Here is an 18,803-nt window from a genome sequence, read left to right as displayed (position 1 = left end):
CTCTTGTCTTTTCTCATCCAGTACACTGCTACTGGCATCTAGCTTGGCTCAGTGCTTGGCATAGCTAAAAAGAGTCGTAAAGTGATTTTGCAAGTTGTTGTTGGCTTTGGTCCAGTGGTATGGCGGTGGGATGGTTGGTGGTAGGGGAGAGTAGCAAGTGTGTGCTCTCTCTCTTCCTTGTGGGCAAGCTGGGAGCTCTCATCTGTGAATGGACAATTACACTGGGGCCAATTAATGTCACTAATACCTAATTGAGAGGATTATTTTACATTAAAAGCAAAGCAGCTCATGAATAGGATAATTCCCTGTGGGGGTGACAGAACAAAGAGGTTGACATAATGAAGGGCAGATATTTTTTCCCTCCCCTTCCACTGCGGCTCAACAACTGATATATACATGCCTGTGCCCCATTTTCTCACACTCACATTTTCAGATACAGCTTAATCCTTAACAAGGATGACACCATTTTGATTCGATGATGCCAAGATCAACAATGTGCTCTAAAAATACTTACATCCTATAGTACGCAGCAGTTGGATTCCGGAAGTAAAAATCTCATATTTTTTTCCCCCATAGGTGGATTCATTTTTAACAATAACATAAATACCTTTAAAAACAGATCTATCATGAGCTCAGAGGTTGTTAATTGATGGTATTTGCTTCTGTTGTAGCCATCTGTCCATGTTATTTAAATTTTTTGTATTGTGTTTAAGAGTGCAATTCCAGCAATGTAGTGACCATCAGAGCTGGTGGGTTTGGTTCATGGCTTAGAACTCTTTTATAAAGGATTTTATGAAATCCCTATGGAAGAAATTAATGGGAAAAATACTTTCCGAAAGTTGAATTGTTGCATATGACAAACGTTTACATAGTCTATTGGAGATAAACTGTACAACAGGTCAAACGAGTACAGATAAAAAAGGACAAAATACTACCAAGCAAACTACAGTAAAATAGTTTTTGTTAATTATGTTTATTGTCTATGTTGTTACTACCTTTGATAACTATTTAAATACTTAAACTGTTTTAAATATATTTTTAATTATTTTATATTTTTAAATATATAATATATTTATTTGAATATTCATCTTTTTTGTATTGAGTTTTTTTCTAAATAAATAGAAATAATGACTTCATACATGAGATAATGTTTAAAGGTTCTATCAAGACATTGCTGTTTGTTAAACAATCTTGACCAGCTCGATATAATAAAATTGGCTCAATCAATAGTTAGGGGTGGCACTAATTGTTCATGTGACCTATGGGTGACAGGGGTGTATTTGGGGAAACATGCTTGAAAACAATATTTTTGGCAATTTCATTTAGTGATGTTAATGTTTCAGAAATGACCCACCTCACTTTTAATTATTAATTCACAGATATTATAGGCATGATAAAGCAAGGCTTTATAGTTCCAGGGATGAGTGAACTTTCTTTGTCAGGAGCCAACATGACCAGAATAGGATGACAAAGGACTGAAGGGCCGGGCTTGTGAAAATAGAGATGAAGAGAGACGGAAAGGGAAGGTTGGCTGCTCATGTCCAGGTTTGCTTGAGCAGTGGCGCAACAGCCTGGAAATAAGCTCTTTTGGCAGTGAGATCCCGGGCCACTGTAGAATGGAAACCTACTCAAGGGGAATGTCTTAAATTGGACATTCCTTTAAATGGGCTCAGCTTCATGAAAGCCGATATGGTGGGAGAAAAGAGGGGATAGAGGGATGTTGGGAAGGGGATTCTTCAATAGCCTGCTGAAATTTAAATGCTATGCTGATAAAAATACTGTATTAAACTCCAATGGGATTATGTGATTCCTGTTTGTCAAACAAACAACTGTCAAATATAAGAATGACAGATGACACTCTTTTTAACTCTGCTGATTAATAGATATCTCAGTAGCATCATGAACACACTTCTGGTGATAAAAAAATCAAGTGGTAAGTAACGTTTGTTTTCACAAATCTCCATCAATAATTGAAATTTCTCATTCCATACACAAAATGTCATCAAATCTGTCAAACTGTACTTGACTTTCCTTTCCACTGATATAAAAAAAATATTTAAATATTTTTCTTCAAATCCAATATTTGCTTGCCACTTTGCTTTTCATTAAAAAATATTTTACCTGTTTGCTGCTGCTGTAAGAAATGTAATCGTGTTTATTCAGTGTTATTTGTCGCTTCCTTGAGCAAACACACTTATTTGTGTGTTCGTTTTGTTTGTTTGGAGGTGGTATAGGACAACGTTTTAATGATGTAAAGCAAACATTTGGAGAAATGTCAGTGGAGGCCTTGTGTTTAAGCTTTTGGTGGGCTCTTGGATTTGAGCTTGCTGTAAAGCGAGACTTCACCCTATTATATTTCTAAAGCTCCATGGTTGACATGAGATGTAGTTGCTATGGAGACAAGGAGATTTTTGGTGGCCTGGCAGCACAATCCAAGAATCTTTTCGATGGTGTGGAGTAGTCTCAATGATGGACATATGACCCTGTAAACAGGGATAAAAGGGAAAAGAGGAGGCGAAAACCGGCTTGACAATATAAATAATAGTTTATTAATAAACTTAAACAAAAAGACACAAACATAAACACATAAAAGGCAGCTGCCTGTAGTTCTCTCTCTCTCTCTCTCTCTCTCTCTCTCTCTCTGCTGCCTCCAGTTGCCTTTATCCTTCTGGTGCTTGATCAGCCTTATTAGAGGCCGGCTGTACAGCATTTATTGAAACCAAGCTGCAAAAACCTTGTTCTCTAATTCTGCGACTTCCTTATGTCACAAGGGGGCCCACTAATTAATGACCACATCTACATTGAAAATACAGCACAGACTATTTTACATCTTCACACCCTTGGCCCCAGCCACTGGCGCTCCATTTGTTCACAGAGAGAGAGAGAGAGAGAGAGAGAGAGAGAGAGAGAGAGGAGTAGGACGAACAGGCCTAGTGTGGCTTAACTGTTCCTGAACACCAAAGAGGACCCATCTGGATTTTTTTATATATTTTTTTTTGGTTATATAAATATGCACTACTCCGATGTCTTTAACTGTTGTCATGTATCTTGCACCACTTTTAATAGACCCGGTGTGAAATTACAACTCTAAAAAGGAGACGGCATCATGTTGCCACTTGCCGTTTTGAGCACAAACACATCTTGGATTCATTCTAGCGCCCATTTGCGCTATTTTTAATTGTTGGGATATGTTAACATGCACTAGTTGGATGTCTTTGACATTTTTTTTTTCTGGCAATGTGTTCCTTGGTGCATGTGTGAGCATCTAGTTCACCGTGCTATGGACTATGTATGTGCATTTTTTGTGGCTCATATCAGCATGTATGGCTTGTGAACCAGTCAATACGTTACAAGATTGGCAAAGGAACTGTTAGTGAAGGACAGGGCAGTTTAACATTTGGACCCGATTACAAAACTTAAAATTCATGAATATTTCAAATGTTATGACTGTTATGTGAGTGTTAACAGTTGTGCTTGAAATTAACAATTTAATATATTAGGATGCAATGTGTTGAATGTGCATTGTGTGTAAACCCTCAAATTTAGTTTTACAATGTTGTGGAACTTGTTCATTCTCTTCTGACTGAGTTTCAAATATGGCTATATTTGAGGGGCTGCCTGATGTTAGCCAATCATAATAATGGGTGTTTACATTGAAGTTTAAAAAAGCACGTATCCAAAACTGAGCGTTTCAGACAGAAGGCCAGTGACAGTTTGGAAAATTATCATATAGAGTGCATTCAGAAAGAGTTCAGACCCTTCTTTTTTTACATTTTGTTATGTTGCAGCCTTATTGTAACGCAAGTAGGAGAGGCAGACGAGGAGTGGGGATCTAAACGCGGGTTCTTTATTGATCAAGGTGAAAATAAACAAAACTGGAACAAAGGAAACGTCCACGATGGGAAAATGAAACCAAAACATAAAAACATCCAAGGGTACACGAAATGGGTGAACAAGGTAACATCTACTTCAGACATCCACAAACAACGATCGACAGAGACTGAACAAACCACCAGGGTTTAAATACAGAGACACAGTAATGACTAAATGACAATCAGGTGAGAACAATAACACAGTGCTGGCAGTGATGAGGCCCAGGAATCATGGGAATTGTAGTTTATAATAGGTGACACGAGAAACACGTGGCAGACAACCAGGAATCGTGACAGTTATGCTAAAATGCTTTATATTATAATTTTTTTGCACATCAATCTACACTCCATATCCCATAATGACAAAATAAAACCAGATTTATGATCAATTTACAAATGTATGTATGTTTATATGTATATATATATAAACATATATTAGGGCTGTTAATTAATTACATGGCGTCCCGATTAATTAATCGCGGTTAATCGCAAATTTCAATATTTGCTGAGAAAGCCCCTCATATAACAATATTTCAATATATAATGATGAAATATTTATACATAGTTATCTTTAAATATAAAAAAAATTTGAGTCAATCATTGAGACCATTCAAAAAGCGGCTATAGAATACAATGTATTGTTTACTACCATATTATTGATAATAAGACAATCATTGGCATACAGTTCACAACAATCCATTTCACAAGTGAATTTGTCAATCAATTGGAGATTTAATATGAGGGCTTGTTTAAGGACCCATAAACGTACACCTGCGTCAGACAATTTAATTTTTTTTTAGAAACAAGCCAGGGGTATAAATAGTACACAATACTACAGATATATTTTGCAATAATGCCACGAGGTTATATTCATTACATATGATAGTGCAATGGTTTTCAATGCTTTGGAGTTGTTGGAGGTACAAAGAGTATTTAAATAATATTTAAATAAATATAAGTCTTTACAAAAAAGTGCAAATAGGGGCTTTATAGACATAAATTTACACTTATGTATAAAAAACTTGGCAAGAAAAATAAACATATTAATCAGAAAATATTAACTGAAGTTATCAAAACTGTGAAAACCAAATAAAACGTCTTTATAAAGCAAAGAAAAACTAGTTAAAATAGAGGTACATACAAACAAACTCAATTTTCTCCAAATGTGGACACATGCCCAAAAAAGGTTAGGGGCAGATTCATCTACAGCATTACAGAAGGAGCAAAGTGGATCTATTTCAGGGAGCATGTTTATTAAATAAAGATTGACTGGGTAAAAATGGTGTAACAGTTTAAAGGACACCTCCTTAACCTTGTTGGTAATTAAATATTTGTGAGGTAAAGACATACGACCTGCGTCAGACGTGCTTGTGTCGCGTCTCGGGTGTGTTGCGTCATAAAAATAAAATGTTTAGGTCACTGTGTCAAGTTAAATATAGTTTAATACTCAATCTTTAAACACATCTTGAGATCCCTTAGTTCGCATTTGCACTCCAAGTGTTTTGAACGCAAGAATGTAAGGCATGTTTGTGTTGTGTGTCCGCTGAAGGGTTGTTAATGTTTTGTTCACTGTAATAAACTGTGTGTTGCTCACACAGCTGAAATTTCACTTACTGCCCTCTGTAGTAAACAGGTGGTACTACAAGCTTGCATTTCTCAGGAATTTCTCAGGAAAGCATTGCGATTAATTGTGTTTATTTTTTGTAAAATTAATTGCACGTTATTAACGCGTTAAATCGACATCCCTAATATATATATATATATAAACTGAAATGTCACAATGACATAAGTGTTCAGACCCTAAACTCAGTACTTAGTTGAAGCACCATTGGCGGGGTACAATTTTTGGGTACAATGCGACAAGCTTTGCACACCTTTATTTTGCATGCCATTTTTCTCTGCAGATCCTCTCAAGCTCTGTCAGGTTGGATGGGGACCGTTAATGGACAGCCATTTTCAGGTCTCTCCAGAGATGTTCAATTGGGTTCAAGTCCGGGCTCTGGCTTGGCCACTCAATGACATTCACAGAGTTGTCCCTAATCCACTTGCATTGTCTTGGCTGTGTGCTTAGGATCATTGTCCTGCTGGAAAGTGAACCTCCAGCCAAGTCTGAAGTCCTGAGCACTCTGGACCAGGTTTTTATTAAGGTTAAATCTGTATTTTGCTGCATTCAGATTTCCTTCAACCCTGATCTGTCCCCCAGTCCCTGTTGCTGAAAAACACCCCCACAGCATCATGCTACCACTACCATGCTTCACAGTTGGGTTGGTATTGCACAAGTGATGAGCTGCAGACATGATACTTGGAATTGAGGCCAAACATTTCAATCTTCGTTTCATCAGAACAGTCTTGTTGCTCACAGTCTGAGAGTCATTTAGGTGCTTTTTTGCTTTCTTGAACTGAGGAGAGGGTTCTATCTGGCCACTCTGCCATAACACCCACATTCTTCAAGTTTCTCCCATCTCCGAACATGATCTCTGGACCTCAACCTGAGTGACACATCAGGTTCTAGATCACCTCTTTTACCAAGGTTCTTCTCCCCTGATTGCTCAGTTTGGCCAGGTGGCTAGCTCTAGGAAGAGTCCTGGTTGTTCCAAACTTCTTCCATTTATTCATTATGGAGGCCACTGTGCGCTTGGAAACTTTCAATGCAGCCAATTTTTTTGTAGACTCAGATCTGTGCTTCAAACACAATCCTGTCTCTGAGCTCTGAAGGCAGTTCCTTTGACCTCATGGCTTGGTCTTTGCTCTGATATGAATTTTCAGCTGTGAGACCTAATATAGACAGGTGTGTGCCTTTACAAATCATGCCAAATCAATTGAATTTGCCACAGGTGGACTCCGATCAAGGTGTAGAAACATGATCAAAGATGATCTAGGGAAATGGGATGCACTTGAGCTAAATTTAAAGTGTCATAGCAAAGGGTCTGAATACTTATGTCAATGTAATATTATTTTTTTTTATTTTTATTAATTTGCAAAGTTTTGGTAAACATTTTTTTAGAAAATGTACTAACATTATCAGTGGCCCTCAGGAAAGATAATACAATTACAAAAAAATAGCATTTCATGTCCCTTTAAGGTTAAGGTTCTGTCGAAATAAAAACTAAATTGCTTAAGTAACCATGTCATTTTGTGCTGCTTCTATGACACTTTTGGTTCATGTGTCAATTTTCATGGTCATCAGGATTCATACTAAGGACCTTTGCAAGTGAAACACTATCATTTGAGCTACTGCACAATTTGATCATGCCCAAACAAGTTTCTAAACATAGACGGTTATTAAATGCAAATGTAATGTAGCACCTTACAAGTAATTTGCTACAGGTAAAAAGGGTTTTTATGTCATACGATAGCATTGTTTGAGGAACAGGGAAAAAGAAAGTGTTTATGAAATGATAATCTGCCGTTTTACTTGAGATTTGTGAGAAAGGGAATATAAGTCCTTGTTTTTTTAGCATCTCTAGTGTTTATTTCACCAAGAAACTGCTGCAATACATCCAACAAGCTACGTAAAAATTCTTTTTGCCAAAATGTAAGTAAAGCAATGTGATTCTATGAAACCAGGTTGGAATGTTGTAGTCAATAATACGGTGGTATTTATTTATATGGTACTCCAAGTTACTTCAAAGAATACTTTAGTCCAAAATATCAATAATATCTAATAGCACATAACAGAATGGAACTTTTTGTGTGTGTATCCATTCAAACCTCTTTCTATCCTGCCCTCATTTGTCTTTGTTTCATATAATCTTGACAAACACTTTCCCAGTCAGTAGCACCACCCACTCACACACACACACACACACACACACACACACACACACACACACACACACACGTAATTTCACTTGACATGTCACTCTAGGTCGTTCAATGATTTCAGCACAGATTGTTCCTCAGTTCACGCATGTACACTCTTCTGTTTCCACAGTCTGCCCATCTATACATAAGGTTTCCATACATAAGACCATCTCCCCCTTAAGGGATAACAGAAAGATTTCACCCATAAATGAAAATTCTGTAATTTAATCATCATTATGTTGTTCTGATCCCATTTTACTTTTTGTGAAACTTTTTGGGGTGAACTATTGCTTTAAATCCTCCATTAACTGCAGACAAAATGGCACTTTCCGATTATCTCTACTCCAGTGCTGGTGGACGACCTTCTGTCTAAACCTTCAAACAAGTTTACTTATTCCGAGAAAATGGAATAGAAAGAGAACTGGAAACACTGCAAAGCAATTTATGTTGAATAAATGTAAAGTTCTTGGTTCACATCGTGTTATGGTTCAAATCACAAACGGGTCATCTTGCAGAGGCAGTTAAGTGGTTCCATTACTAGCGGGAGGCCACTGCTGTAGCGTAGGAGGCCAGGTATGGTCAAGCCATGCCAACTGGGTCAGGTAGATTGATTGTTTCTGTTATTACCTGTCCTCCGCTAAAGCAAACCCTATAAGGATAACAATGGATTTTCTTTCTGTTGTAGTAGGTCAGATTTAAACTATATATATATATATATATATATATATATATATATATATATATATATATATATATATATAGCATATATTTAGTCCATTCTACCTGATGCTTTGGTCACAAGCTCGATCTCCAATAAAATTTAATTCAGTTACTCACCATCATGCCATAACTGTATGACTTTCTTTCTTTCTGAAGAACGTTGATGCTGCACTTTTTCAATTCAATGTAAGTGTATAACGACAGAGGTTGTCAGTCCCTCACATAACAATGTCCTTTTGTGTTTCACAGAATAAAATAAAATAAGTTACATAGGTTTCAACATGAGGGTGAGAAAATGAAAAAAAATGCTACTTTTTTTTATTAACATCTTCTAATTTTAATTACATTTAAATAATCAGGATTCACAACAACAATTTTTTATCCATCACATGAATCCAAATGTTTAAGTTTCCAAGGCATAAAAACACTTATACACGATCAAAGAACGTGGCAAGTTACAGTTCCATCAAATAGCACGAAATGCTAACTAACTCTGAGCAATCAGGCCATTATTATTGATCCCTGAATTCTGTCAAGAATTATGAAGACATCAGACTGATGGTAAGATAAAGTGGGGAAATTCATTCATGAGGGAGCAACCCTGCCCCAGGTGGTGACCATTATCACAGAAACAAGCCTGCTGCATTATGGACAGACCAACCACACTAACAAACACATGCACGCACACACACCGACTTTGGTAGGCAGCTATTTGACCGGTGAAGTCAGGCCAGACTCTACAAGCCAAAGGTAATAAAAATTATCATTCTATAGGACAGACTGAAACTGAAACTGAAACTGAAAAAGAGATTATAATAGAGAAGCAATTACGGTAAAAACAGGGGTCTCGATGCTCAGATGAGCTTCTACGTTTCAGAGGTGTGACTGAGAGACGTGGAACTGTGCCTGCATAAAATAAACCCAGGATGAGCAGATGACGATGATGAGCCGGTGTTGCAGCCTGTGCATAATTTGCGTTGGTGAGGTTATGACCATGGGAATACACGTAGGTAGGTTGTACAGTAAGGGATGCAAACCATGCTTGAGGAATAAATATATTTGAAATATACTGTATAAATAAAATATGAATATAATATAAAGTATTATTAATATACATGTATAACAATTTATGAATGTATATATTAATATAATTGCTAGTGATGACATTAGGGAAATGTGAAAAATGAATAATTATTCATTTATTTATATTAAATACATTTTTTAGCTGAATTAATCATCTTTTATAAATATTACTAAATGATCAGTGAACAAACCACAATTAATAATAAATTAAATTAATATAATACAGTTTTTTATTTATTTGAACTGATAATGAAACATTTTTTTTTTTGAGTACAATGTATCCACATAAATTAAAATTTCACAGGACCTTTTTGGCTAAAATAACAGAAAAACACTGAAATTGTACTTTACTTATCTTAATAGTTAGATTAATAATACATGTTAATATTTCAGTTTATATTTATGAAGATGTAAATGTCTGGGCCCATGTTCTCTAGGAGTTCTCCAAAGGGTTCCTAGTCAGCTTAAAACCAATTCACAAAAATGCTAAGAACAATTTTACTAAAGATATCTTAAGATAAGAGTAAGGTAGATTTGACCTCATTGCTATGGATGATATCATGTTTTGTGAGCGCCCACAGGGATTGGAAGACAGGGAACTGCTATTTGTCTGCGAAGAGATTAGATAGATGATAGAAGGACGGACAGACGGACAGACAGACATATAGATAGATAAAAAAAATTCGGTTCATGAATATATGTTACTCCTGTGTTGATGCAATGAAAGGAGCGTGCGTCTCGTCAACAGAATCGATAAACTGGGTAGCGCTGTGATTGCCGTGATTCCCCGTGAACACCCCTTTTTTTCTCTGCAGTGAGTGTACACAGTTTTATTTTGATGTGGCCAGGGAGTGCAGAGTTGTCAAAACCTTTATCACAGATGAAATCTGGTTGTTTCCATTTCTGGAAGAGGTGACTAAATCTCTAAGTTTCCAATAATGAAAACACCCAAGCGGGTGACACATTTTTTAAAGGTCAATATCAACATTATAATATTTATAATATTATAATAGGCTATTGTATTATTAAAATACATCGACTCAATTGTGATTCTGGTGGTACTTTTTTTTTAAACGGTCAATTTAATAATAATATTGTAATACATTGATTCTAATGTGGATTGATGATAGCAGCCATGCTTCGGATTGATTGTGAGTCGCTCTTAAGGATTTAGAAGCGGTTGTGGGTTTAGGGGCTTCTTTTAGCATTAAAATGCTTCATGAATTACTCTTAGATATAAATTGTATGAGAAAATTAGGAGTGATACGTCTCTAATTTTTAAGGGTCGCTCCTACATTTCTGCATTAGGAGCTACTTTTAGCCTTAAGATTTTTTGTAAATACGGGCCTGAAACCTTCATGTTATATTCTAGTGTCTGCGGTGTTCATTTTCAAAATGTATTATTTAATACAATTGATGATTAATTGTATTTATTTATATATTTAGTCATTAATTATTATATAAAGGCTCTGAAACTTAAGGAGAATTCATTGTAAAATGCTGTCAAATGTCTTACCCTGAGTCTGCGTCCATACACTGTGACCTGCCCTCGACCTTGTTCTTTGCGTTGTCTCCACTCCACCAGGTTAAGTCCGTTGTCGATGGGTAAAGTGACGTTCCTCTTGCTTATGGTCGGGTTGACTGTTCCTGACAGCAAATGAGGCTCCGTCTGAAGGGACACTTCCATGCCGTTAGCCAACACCAGCCGCAAGGAGCCATCCAGACCGATGTAGTAACTGTTTTTGACTTGGTCTATGATTTTAAGAAAATAAAAATATCCTAGTTACATAAATGGGTCACTGCAAATAAGGCTGTCCAGGGTGATACAAATTAGAAATCACTTAAACATATAGTTTGAAACATGTGTCAAGTTATAGAAATATAACCATGCTGGTTTAAAAAATATTTAAAGATGAAAATATTTTTTACAAATATAAATGTTTGAGATACGAATATCAATATTTTTTTACCTATTTACATATTATGAGATACAATATTATAATATTGAGATTTTATGAGAATATTATGAGTTACCTATTTGACCTGAATAAAATGTGCCATTCAACAAAATGTCAAAATATCAGATTTTATTTTAAAACCTTACAAAAAATAAACAAATAAAAAAAATAAACGGAGGTCCACGTTTTTTGTTACATGACAGCAAAATAGCTACAGTATCTGTTGGTTGCACCATCTGACTTTGATTTGACATTATTTTAAAACAATTATTATTAATATTATGCTTATTTTTCTAAGACAACAATAAATGATTATTACAAACTACTTATGCCAACATTTCTTTTTTCAAGCATTTAAAGAGACTTTTTTCCATTTTGGTTTAATTTTGAATTTTTTTACTTTTAAAAACTTGGAAAAGGCTCTCGGTCAATGGATGGAGTTGCGGGATGACATGTTTAAAAATAATGGCTGACAGGGAGAGTTTTAAAGACACCTGTTTGGAGACACTGGAGACTTTTGAAGACATTATTTTTGAAATTCTGTTTGGTGCCACTAGTGGCACAGAAATTGCTTAGACCAGCTTTTGTAACCTATTACTGGCTACGTTCACTATTTCTCTCAAAATGGCTGCCATATTTATGACAACACTTTTGTTTGTTCAACAAGACCAGACAGACAATGAATGAAAGTAATGTTTCAAAATAGTTAAAGTTTCAGTCTATGAGTAGACCATGGCAGACAGAAAGAGACAGTGCCAAAAAGGTGTGGAGAGACAGACAGAAAGCTGCCCTAGTTGAGGCTGTCTGCCTGTGCTGAAAGAGATTAAGCTAAATCTTAAAATGTCTGTCTTCATCCCCAGGTGGTCTCGCATAGCACTTTGGAGGGACATGGAAGATGGAAGACAGTTAAAGAGAGAGGAGGGTAGATGTGAGAGAGAGATAAAGAGAAAGAAGGAAAGAAAAAAAGAGAGCGAGAGAAGATATTACCAATGAGAAAATGTCAGTGAGTGCTTTGATGATACTCTCATTATTGGTCAAAGGGAATTAATTACTCTTCAAAGCCATCACAGCAAGGATCAGTCTAAACATACAGAAGAGCAAAGCTACATAAATACATACTTTGAAGCAGAAAATGTGTATTTATTTTAAAAGAAATTACTTAACAGATTATATAAATATATATATTTAAGCAATATCACACAAGCAAGAGTGAGATATGGCCCTACATCAGCACTGCTGAGATTCGGCCGCAGGCCAAGTGTCGTAGGTAATCACAGCAGAGCTGATTTCGACCATATAGCATGATTACGAGTGTGATATTGCTTATATAAAACAGTTCAATGAACTGTTTTATATAAGCTGTTTTATATTCATGCCCTGAAAAAAATAGCTGACTGAATGAGCTGGAAATTGAACACACAACCTTGGAAAGTCAATAAACATCACAAGGTCACCACCTCCGAGAAATGTATACCAGAGTACATCCAGATTGCTTGTGTGAAAGTGTGTTAGAGCCAAACTGGTTTCCATTTACAAAGCAGACAATAGTGAATTAATTATCAGCAAACAGTTTGGCTGGGCGCCCTCTTTCTCTCCCTCCAGCAGATGTCCGGTCTAGGATTAAAGTTATTTAAGCTCTCTTCCTCTTCTCTCAAATGCAGTCATCAGTAAACCAATTAAATCCCAGGGGAGGGGCAGCCCTTCAAATCAAATGCTCACAGGAGTGCAGAAAAATCTTTACAGTTTCAGAGGATATAGAACGAGGCACAGGGAGTTCAAAGCTATTTATTGGGAATCAATAGAGTGATTGGCATTTTTATACCCTGTTTTTGCACTAACCAAAGAATGCAAGAAAATTACAAGCCCCTGATCCCTTCCACTCCCCTCTTTCTCTAGGCCAAATTGATTAAGATTTGGTTTTCTGAGATGGACAGAAGAAACAGCCATTTAGTAGAGAAGGTGGGATGCAACAAAGAAAAAAGGTGGACATGAAATCAATCTGGACTTGTGTCTTCATAAGTAGGCGGTCTTGGGATTTTTGAGAAATCACACACAATCACGCATTCATTGATTTAATAAACAGGAGGTTTGCTAATAGTGAATAGACCTACAGTTGCTTCCCACAAACACAATTTTGTCACAGTTATCTTGTTTTACATACAACCGAAAACCACTAAGTTTATGCTGCAAAACCAATTTTTTAATCAGTATATTTGTCTAGTTTTCCAGTAAAAATATTCTGGAAAAAAACATTCACAAGATGTTAAGACTTGACTTCAGAGATTATATCTTGTATTTGGTTGGTGTTAGGGTTTTAGTGAAATCAATGCTTAAAAAAGGGCGGATGAAAAAACTAAATCCATAAAAAATTATTAACTTAACCAAGAAGATATTCAGTATTTTGTAAAGATCAAGTATTCGTTTTTCAAGTCGTTTATATGATTATTTTTAATTTTATTTATTTTCTTGGAAAACATGACAAAAACTCTGGTTACACTACAATAAATTAGTATATGTCAACATTAATGCAATACTTTTTAATTTTATGCATTTATTATCTTGGTTAGTGTTATTTTCGAGATACTATACTATACAAATTTTTATGTTAAAAATGTATTAATGTATAATTAACATTTACCGATATATACAAATATAAAAGTGTTAAATATAGTGTATTTATAATGTAAATTTAATGTTAAAGGTATTTTCTTTCCTCGTTAAAAAGATTAACCCCTAAAGGCATGAATTGTAATTTTGCAATATATGTAGGAAATCATGACCACTCACATTAAAATGAAGACTACAGTCACATCAGTAACCTTATAAAAGCTGTTTTATTCTACATGGAGAGGGTCCGCACAAGGGGGCTGCCATGTTAGAATCACATGACCAGGCGAATACTACTCACTTAATCTCAGTAACCATCCTGTTATTTGATACTTTCACTCATTGATTAAAATAATCATGGCTGACTGTGAATACTAAATGTATACAATAGAATTTGAAATTGTTTTAAATTATGCTGCATCCAAGCCGCTTGGTGTCAGAGTAAGTCCAAGATGACACAAAGACAAACGTTACTGAGTGCACCTTAAGTTCATTATACCTAATGCAGTAATGTTAATGTTAACACATCAAACCTTATTATTATTTTTTTTTTTTTACCAAAATATTGAATTAAATGTTTTAATTTTTTTGTACAATGTAGTTATAAAATATAAGATACTTAATGCACTGCTTGATGTCATAACATCAAGTTTAAGACCCTAACACAATTCTTAGATTACAAAGATGCCTGAACCCAAGGGGCTGTACAGATAGTCTTACCTTGCATAAGTGTGTAGAATGTTCCAGAGGCTGAGAGGTTGGTGGTAACCGTGATGTCCTCTTTGTTAGAGCCCTCCGTTTGCACCCGCACAGTACTGTCGGAATCAGTGCGGTAGCTGCTCACCCTGCCTGTGGGGTAGGTCACGTTTGTCAGCCGGCCATAGTTGTCGTACCTGTGAAGAAGGAAAGAGAACTCAGTACTGAAAACCAATCAACACACTCAAAGTAGAGTGAATCAGAAAAAAGCAGATCTGAAGAAAGTATATTTTGTCAACATTTAGGTGTTCACTAGCACATACATGCCTTCAAAGCTAGAAGACATGAATTTAAAGCCACATAATTTTATTTTAACCCAGTATCTTTTGTTAGACAGATGTTTTGATCAAGTTCTCTCTGGAGAAGATTCACAGTGCTAAATAAAGTATTAAATTAGTCTCTTTCATTTCCATTTGGTGAAGGCCAAAGCTTTCGGTCTCGTTATCCCTCCAAACTCTTTTCATAGTATCATAGTTGCTTCATTAAGGGGCAACGAAGGGAGGTTGGGGGCTGGCAACAAAATAGAGGAGAAAATGGCTGCAGTTGACCCACAACAGTTCTGTTGTGTTCTTTGGCAAGCAAGTAAATGATCTTAATTTCTTCTCCTAATTAGTTCCTTTCTGCCCCTTACTTTCTATATGCCAGAATCCATGTGAGCTCTGTCTCAGCAGGCTCTGTCTCAGGGAAGTCTGATTCATCTCAGTAAGGGAAACAGGGCAAGATCAATCATCTCCTTTTAGAGCAGTAATCTACTCTTGTATGCAAAGGCAAATTGCAGTAACTGCAAATTTGGTTAAAAATGGAATTATGACCGTAATTGTCTCTTAGACTATAATCTGTCCTGTGACAGACAGGTTTGGCTCAAAAACATGGAGTGTTCAAATTGCAGTAACATCAAAATCACACTAAAACCAAGGCAAAACACAGTAAATTAAGTCCAAAAATTGCAAAAAGACATTATGTGGTATTGTGACAATTCCAAGGTGAAATATCCACTGTATTACGCTGAAAGTGAGTTAAAGTTTCTCCCAAACATGCTTTTAAGTGTAATGCTCTATTGAGTTTAAAAAACACAACTGAATTTCCTATCCTAAACCTTAAACCTAACCAATAGTACCATAAAAGCAAATGTGAGATAATATGCTGAAGCAATTCCCTCATTTTGTGGTACTTCTATGACACGTTTGATTCAAGTGTTGGTTCGCATGGTCCTTTTCGCAAGTGCATGCTCGATAAGTTTAGCTGGACAATCCATTTTTCTCAGTTTCAATGTTGGTATAGTTACGTAATGCTGAAAATTAAGCCTTTTTTTAGAAACTTCAATTATAAAAAAGAGCGAGCTATAAAAATAAAACTTTACTGTCTTTGTCTCCTAACACATTCCATGCATTTATTTTTGGTATCATGGTATCTTCTCACTGTAAATTCACAGAGGTGATGTTTATACCATGAAAACTGCATTAAGAAATCACAGGAAACAACAAATCAATCAAAGCTGATGGTTAGGGGTGTAACAGTTAACTCATCTCATGATTCGGTTTGGTTCACGTTACTGAATTCACGGTTCAGTTAATTTCACAAATCTTTAAACGAAGCCTGAATCAAGAAAGTTCAGATAGAAAGTATATAACTTGTTTCCTTAAATATTTAGCAAAAACTACTGTTCTTATAGTGCTAAATGGGAGGCCTGGTTAGCTCAGCAAGAAAAGATGCTGACTATCACCCCTGAAATCGCAAGTTTGAATCCAGGGAGTACTGAGTGACTCCAACCAGGCTTTCAAAGCAACCAATTGGCCTGGGTGCTAGGGTGGGTAGTCACGAGGGTTACCTTTCTCGTGGTCGCAATAAGGTGGTTCTCGCTCTCTGTGGTGAGCGTGGTAAATTGGTTGTGGATGGGGCGGTGAATAGCGTGAGCCTCCACATGCGTTGGTGTCCGCAGTAACGCGCTCAGCAAGCCATGTGTCAAGGTGCGTTGGCTGACAGTCTCATCGTGAAAATCATTTGGTTCCATTATTGTTTTTTACAAATTGGAACTGATTCTGGATAAATTCTCATTTCCAAACCTACATAGAATGGCCCCTTAATATGCACATCAACACAGCAAGTTCCATCCAAATTTGAATAGATGAAAACCATAACAGATGTCTTTGTTATGCTTGTGCTACTCAGCTTACAGTTTCCGTGTGAGTCCTAGCTGATATTGCATCTGCAGGCAAACACGCATCACAGGGAGTTAATTAATTCAGGTAGCAGAGATGATAAGCTGCATGTTACGGGTGTTGGAGCGTGCAGATAAATTGTTCGGGCCACTCTGTTCTTGTGCCGATAAAAACAGTGACATTGACCCTCAGATGACACCATGACCTTCAAAGTTAATTATGCTAAATATGCTAACAAACTGCAAAAAAAAAAAGAATAGATATATATATATATATATATATATATATATATATATATATATATATATATATATATATATATATACTCCACAACCAAGCTTTCTTTAATCACAAAGACAACTCCATGCTGCCCAAGGGAAAGGATGGATCTAATTGCTTAGGAAAGAAAAAACAACAGAGAAACTACTCCTGATGTTAATTATTGCTTTTTTTTCTGCCTCTAATTGCAATTACCGAGCAAATTTACTTTCCCTGCCATTTGTTCATGTGGCAAAGGGTGATTATACAAATTATATGACAGCATGGGACCTGATAAAAAACTGCAGAACAGAGGAAAATAAACCAAGAAAGTGTGCTTGATAAGAACTGCTAAGGTGACAATTGGTAGGTTATAATTTATTGCGTCTTATAAAATATGTGGCAATGAATATTTAAATTTGAGTTTTGCCTATACCAAGGTCAAATAAAAATAATTATGCTAATAAATATGCTATGTATAAGTGCATTACTGTAAACAAATTTTCTGTTGTGTTTTTAAAAACTGACGGGTGTCGATTAAATGTTCTTTAATAATCAACAGCATGCCACAAATGCTGTTAACATTTGAAACAAAAAATGGGAGATCTTATTGGCAAATGTAACAGTTTAATTGGCAATTTAAAAATATATTTTGACTTACAAAAACGTAGAAGATGTGGACACAATGGATGAATAACTATTGTCTCAACATTAGCTTCTCAATTATACATCATATCATGAAACATTTTACAAAATTATTGGGTGGGCCTGATTTGATGAACAGCATATTTGGACATGGCAAAAATATTAAACTTAGGAAATTTCAACAGAAAATTACTCTCTACAGATCTCCAAAAACAGCAAATTTTTCTGAGGCACTCTTGAAACCAATTACCTTCCAGCAAATGACTTGACTGCAATCTCTTCTCTCTAAAAAAAGAACTGCTCTCTTGTGAACTCTAACTGTATCTACAGTTACATGAGTCAACCAAGACTCTTAAGTGCAGCATTACAATTTGAGCATATATACATTTTACCCTCCTGTAGTGAAAACTGACTCACTTTGTCTGAATCTCTGCTGTGATAGAGCGCTTATTGTAAAATTCTGTGAGCTGCAAATAACTGGAAAAGTTTACAAATTTATGAAAAAAAAAAAAAAACGGTTTCAAATGTAAATTTTTACATGTGGGGAAATTACCCTTTCACACTGATTTAATATTAATAAAAAATACATGTTAAATTAAATATAATAATATATAATTTAATTTAGATATTAATGTTAAATATAAAAGTAAATCAGTAAAAGTGTTGATCAATGGCACACAGATATGCAACAGACTACAGTCATATAATGGCACACAAATCTATATAGTATAAATTACAATTACTATAATTATATTAAAAAACGCATTTAAAAGAACATATGAGGATTTATATAGCTACTGTATTTCTTCAACTTCTGCTCTTTTAGCACTGTGGATGTTTAGAAATTAAAGTCATGTTAAATAATATTTCATAATAAATAATAATCTCTCTCTCTCTCTCTCTCTCTCTGTCGCTCTCTCTCTCTCTGTGTGCGCACGTGG

General features: G+C 35.7%; 1 protein-coding gene across 2 annotated transcripts in view; it reads right to left on the bottom strand.

Annotated features, from left to right (window-relative positions):
- The window catches only part of LOC127629619 (teneurin-4-like), a 410,961-nt gene that overhangs the window by 28,196 nt on the left and 363,962 nt on the right, over nt 1-18,803 (bottom strand). For both annotated transcript variants that reach the window (XM_052106743.1, XM_052106742.1), the window contains 2 exons: nt 14,765-14,937; nt 10,996-11,231 (listed from right to left, as the gene is read on the bottom strand). In XM_052106743.1, coding sequence (XP_051962703.1) covers nt 10,996-11,231; nt 14,765-14,937 — 409 coding nt within the window. The remainder of the gene's footprint in view (nt 1-10,995; nt 11,232-14,764; nt 14,938-18,803) is intronic.

The sequence above is a fragment of the Xyrauchen texanus genome, chromosome 36, assembly GCF_025860055.1.
Source record: "Xyrauchen texanus isolate HMW12.3.18 chromosome 36, RBS_HiC_50CHRs, whole genome shotgun sequence".
Lineage (NCBI taxonomy): Eukaryota > Metazoa > Chordata > Actinopteri > Cypriniformes > Catostomidae > Xyrauchen > Xyrauchen texanus.
This window is presented reverse-complemented; position numbering and strand designations above follow the sequence as displayed.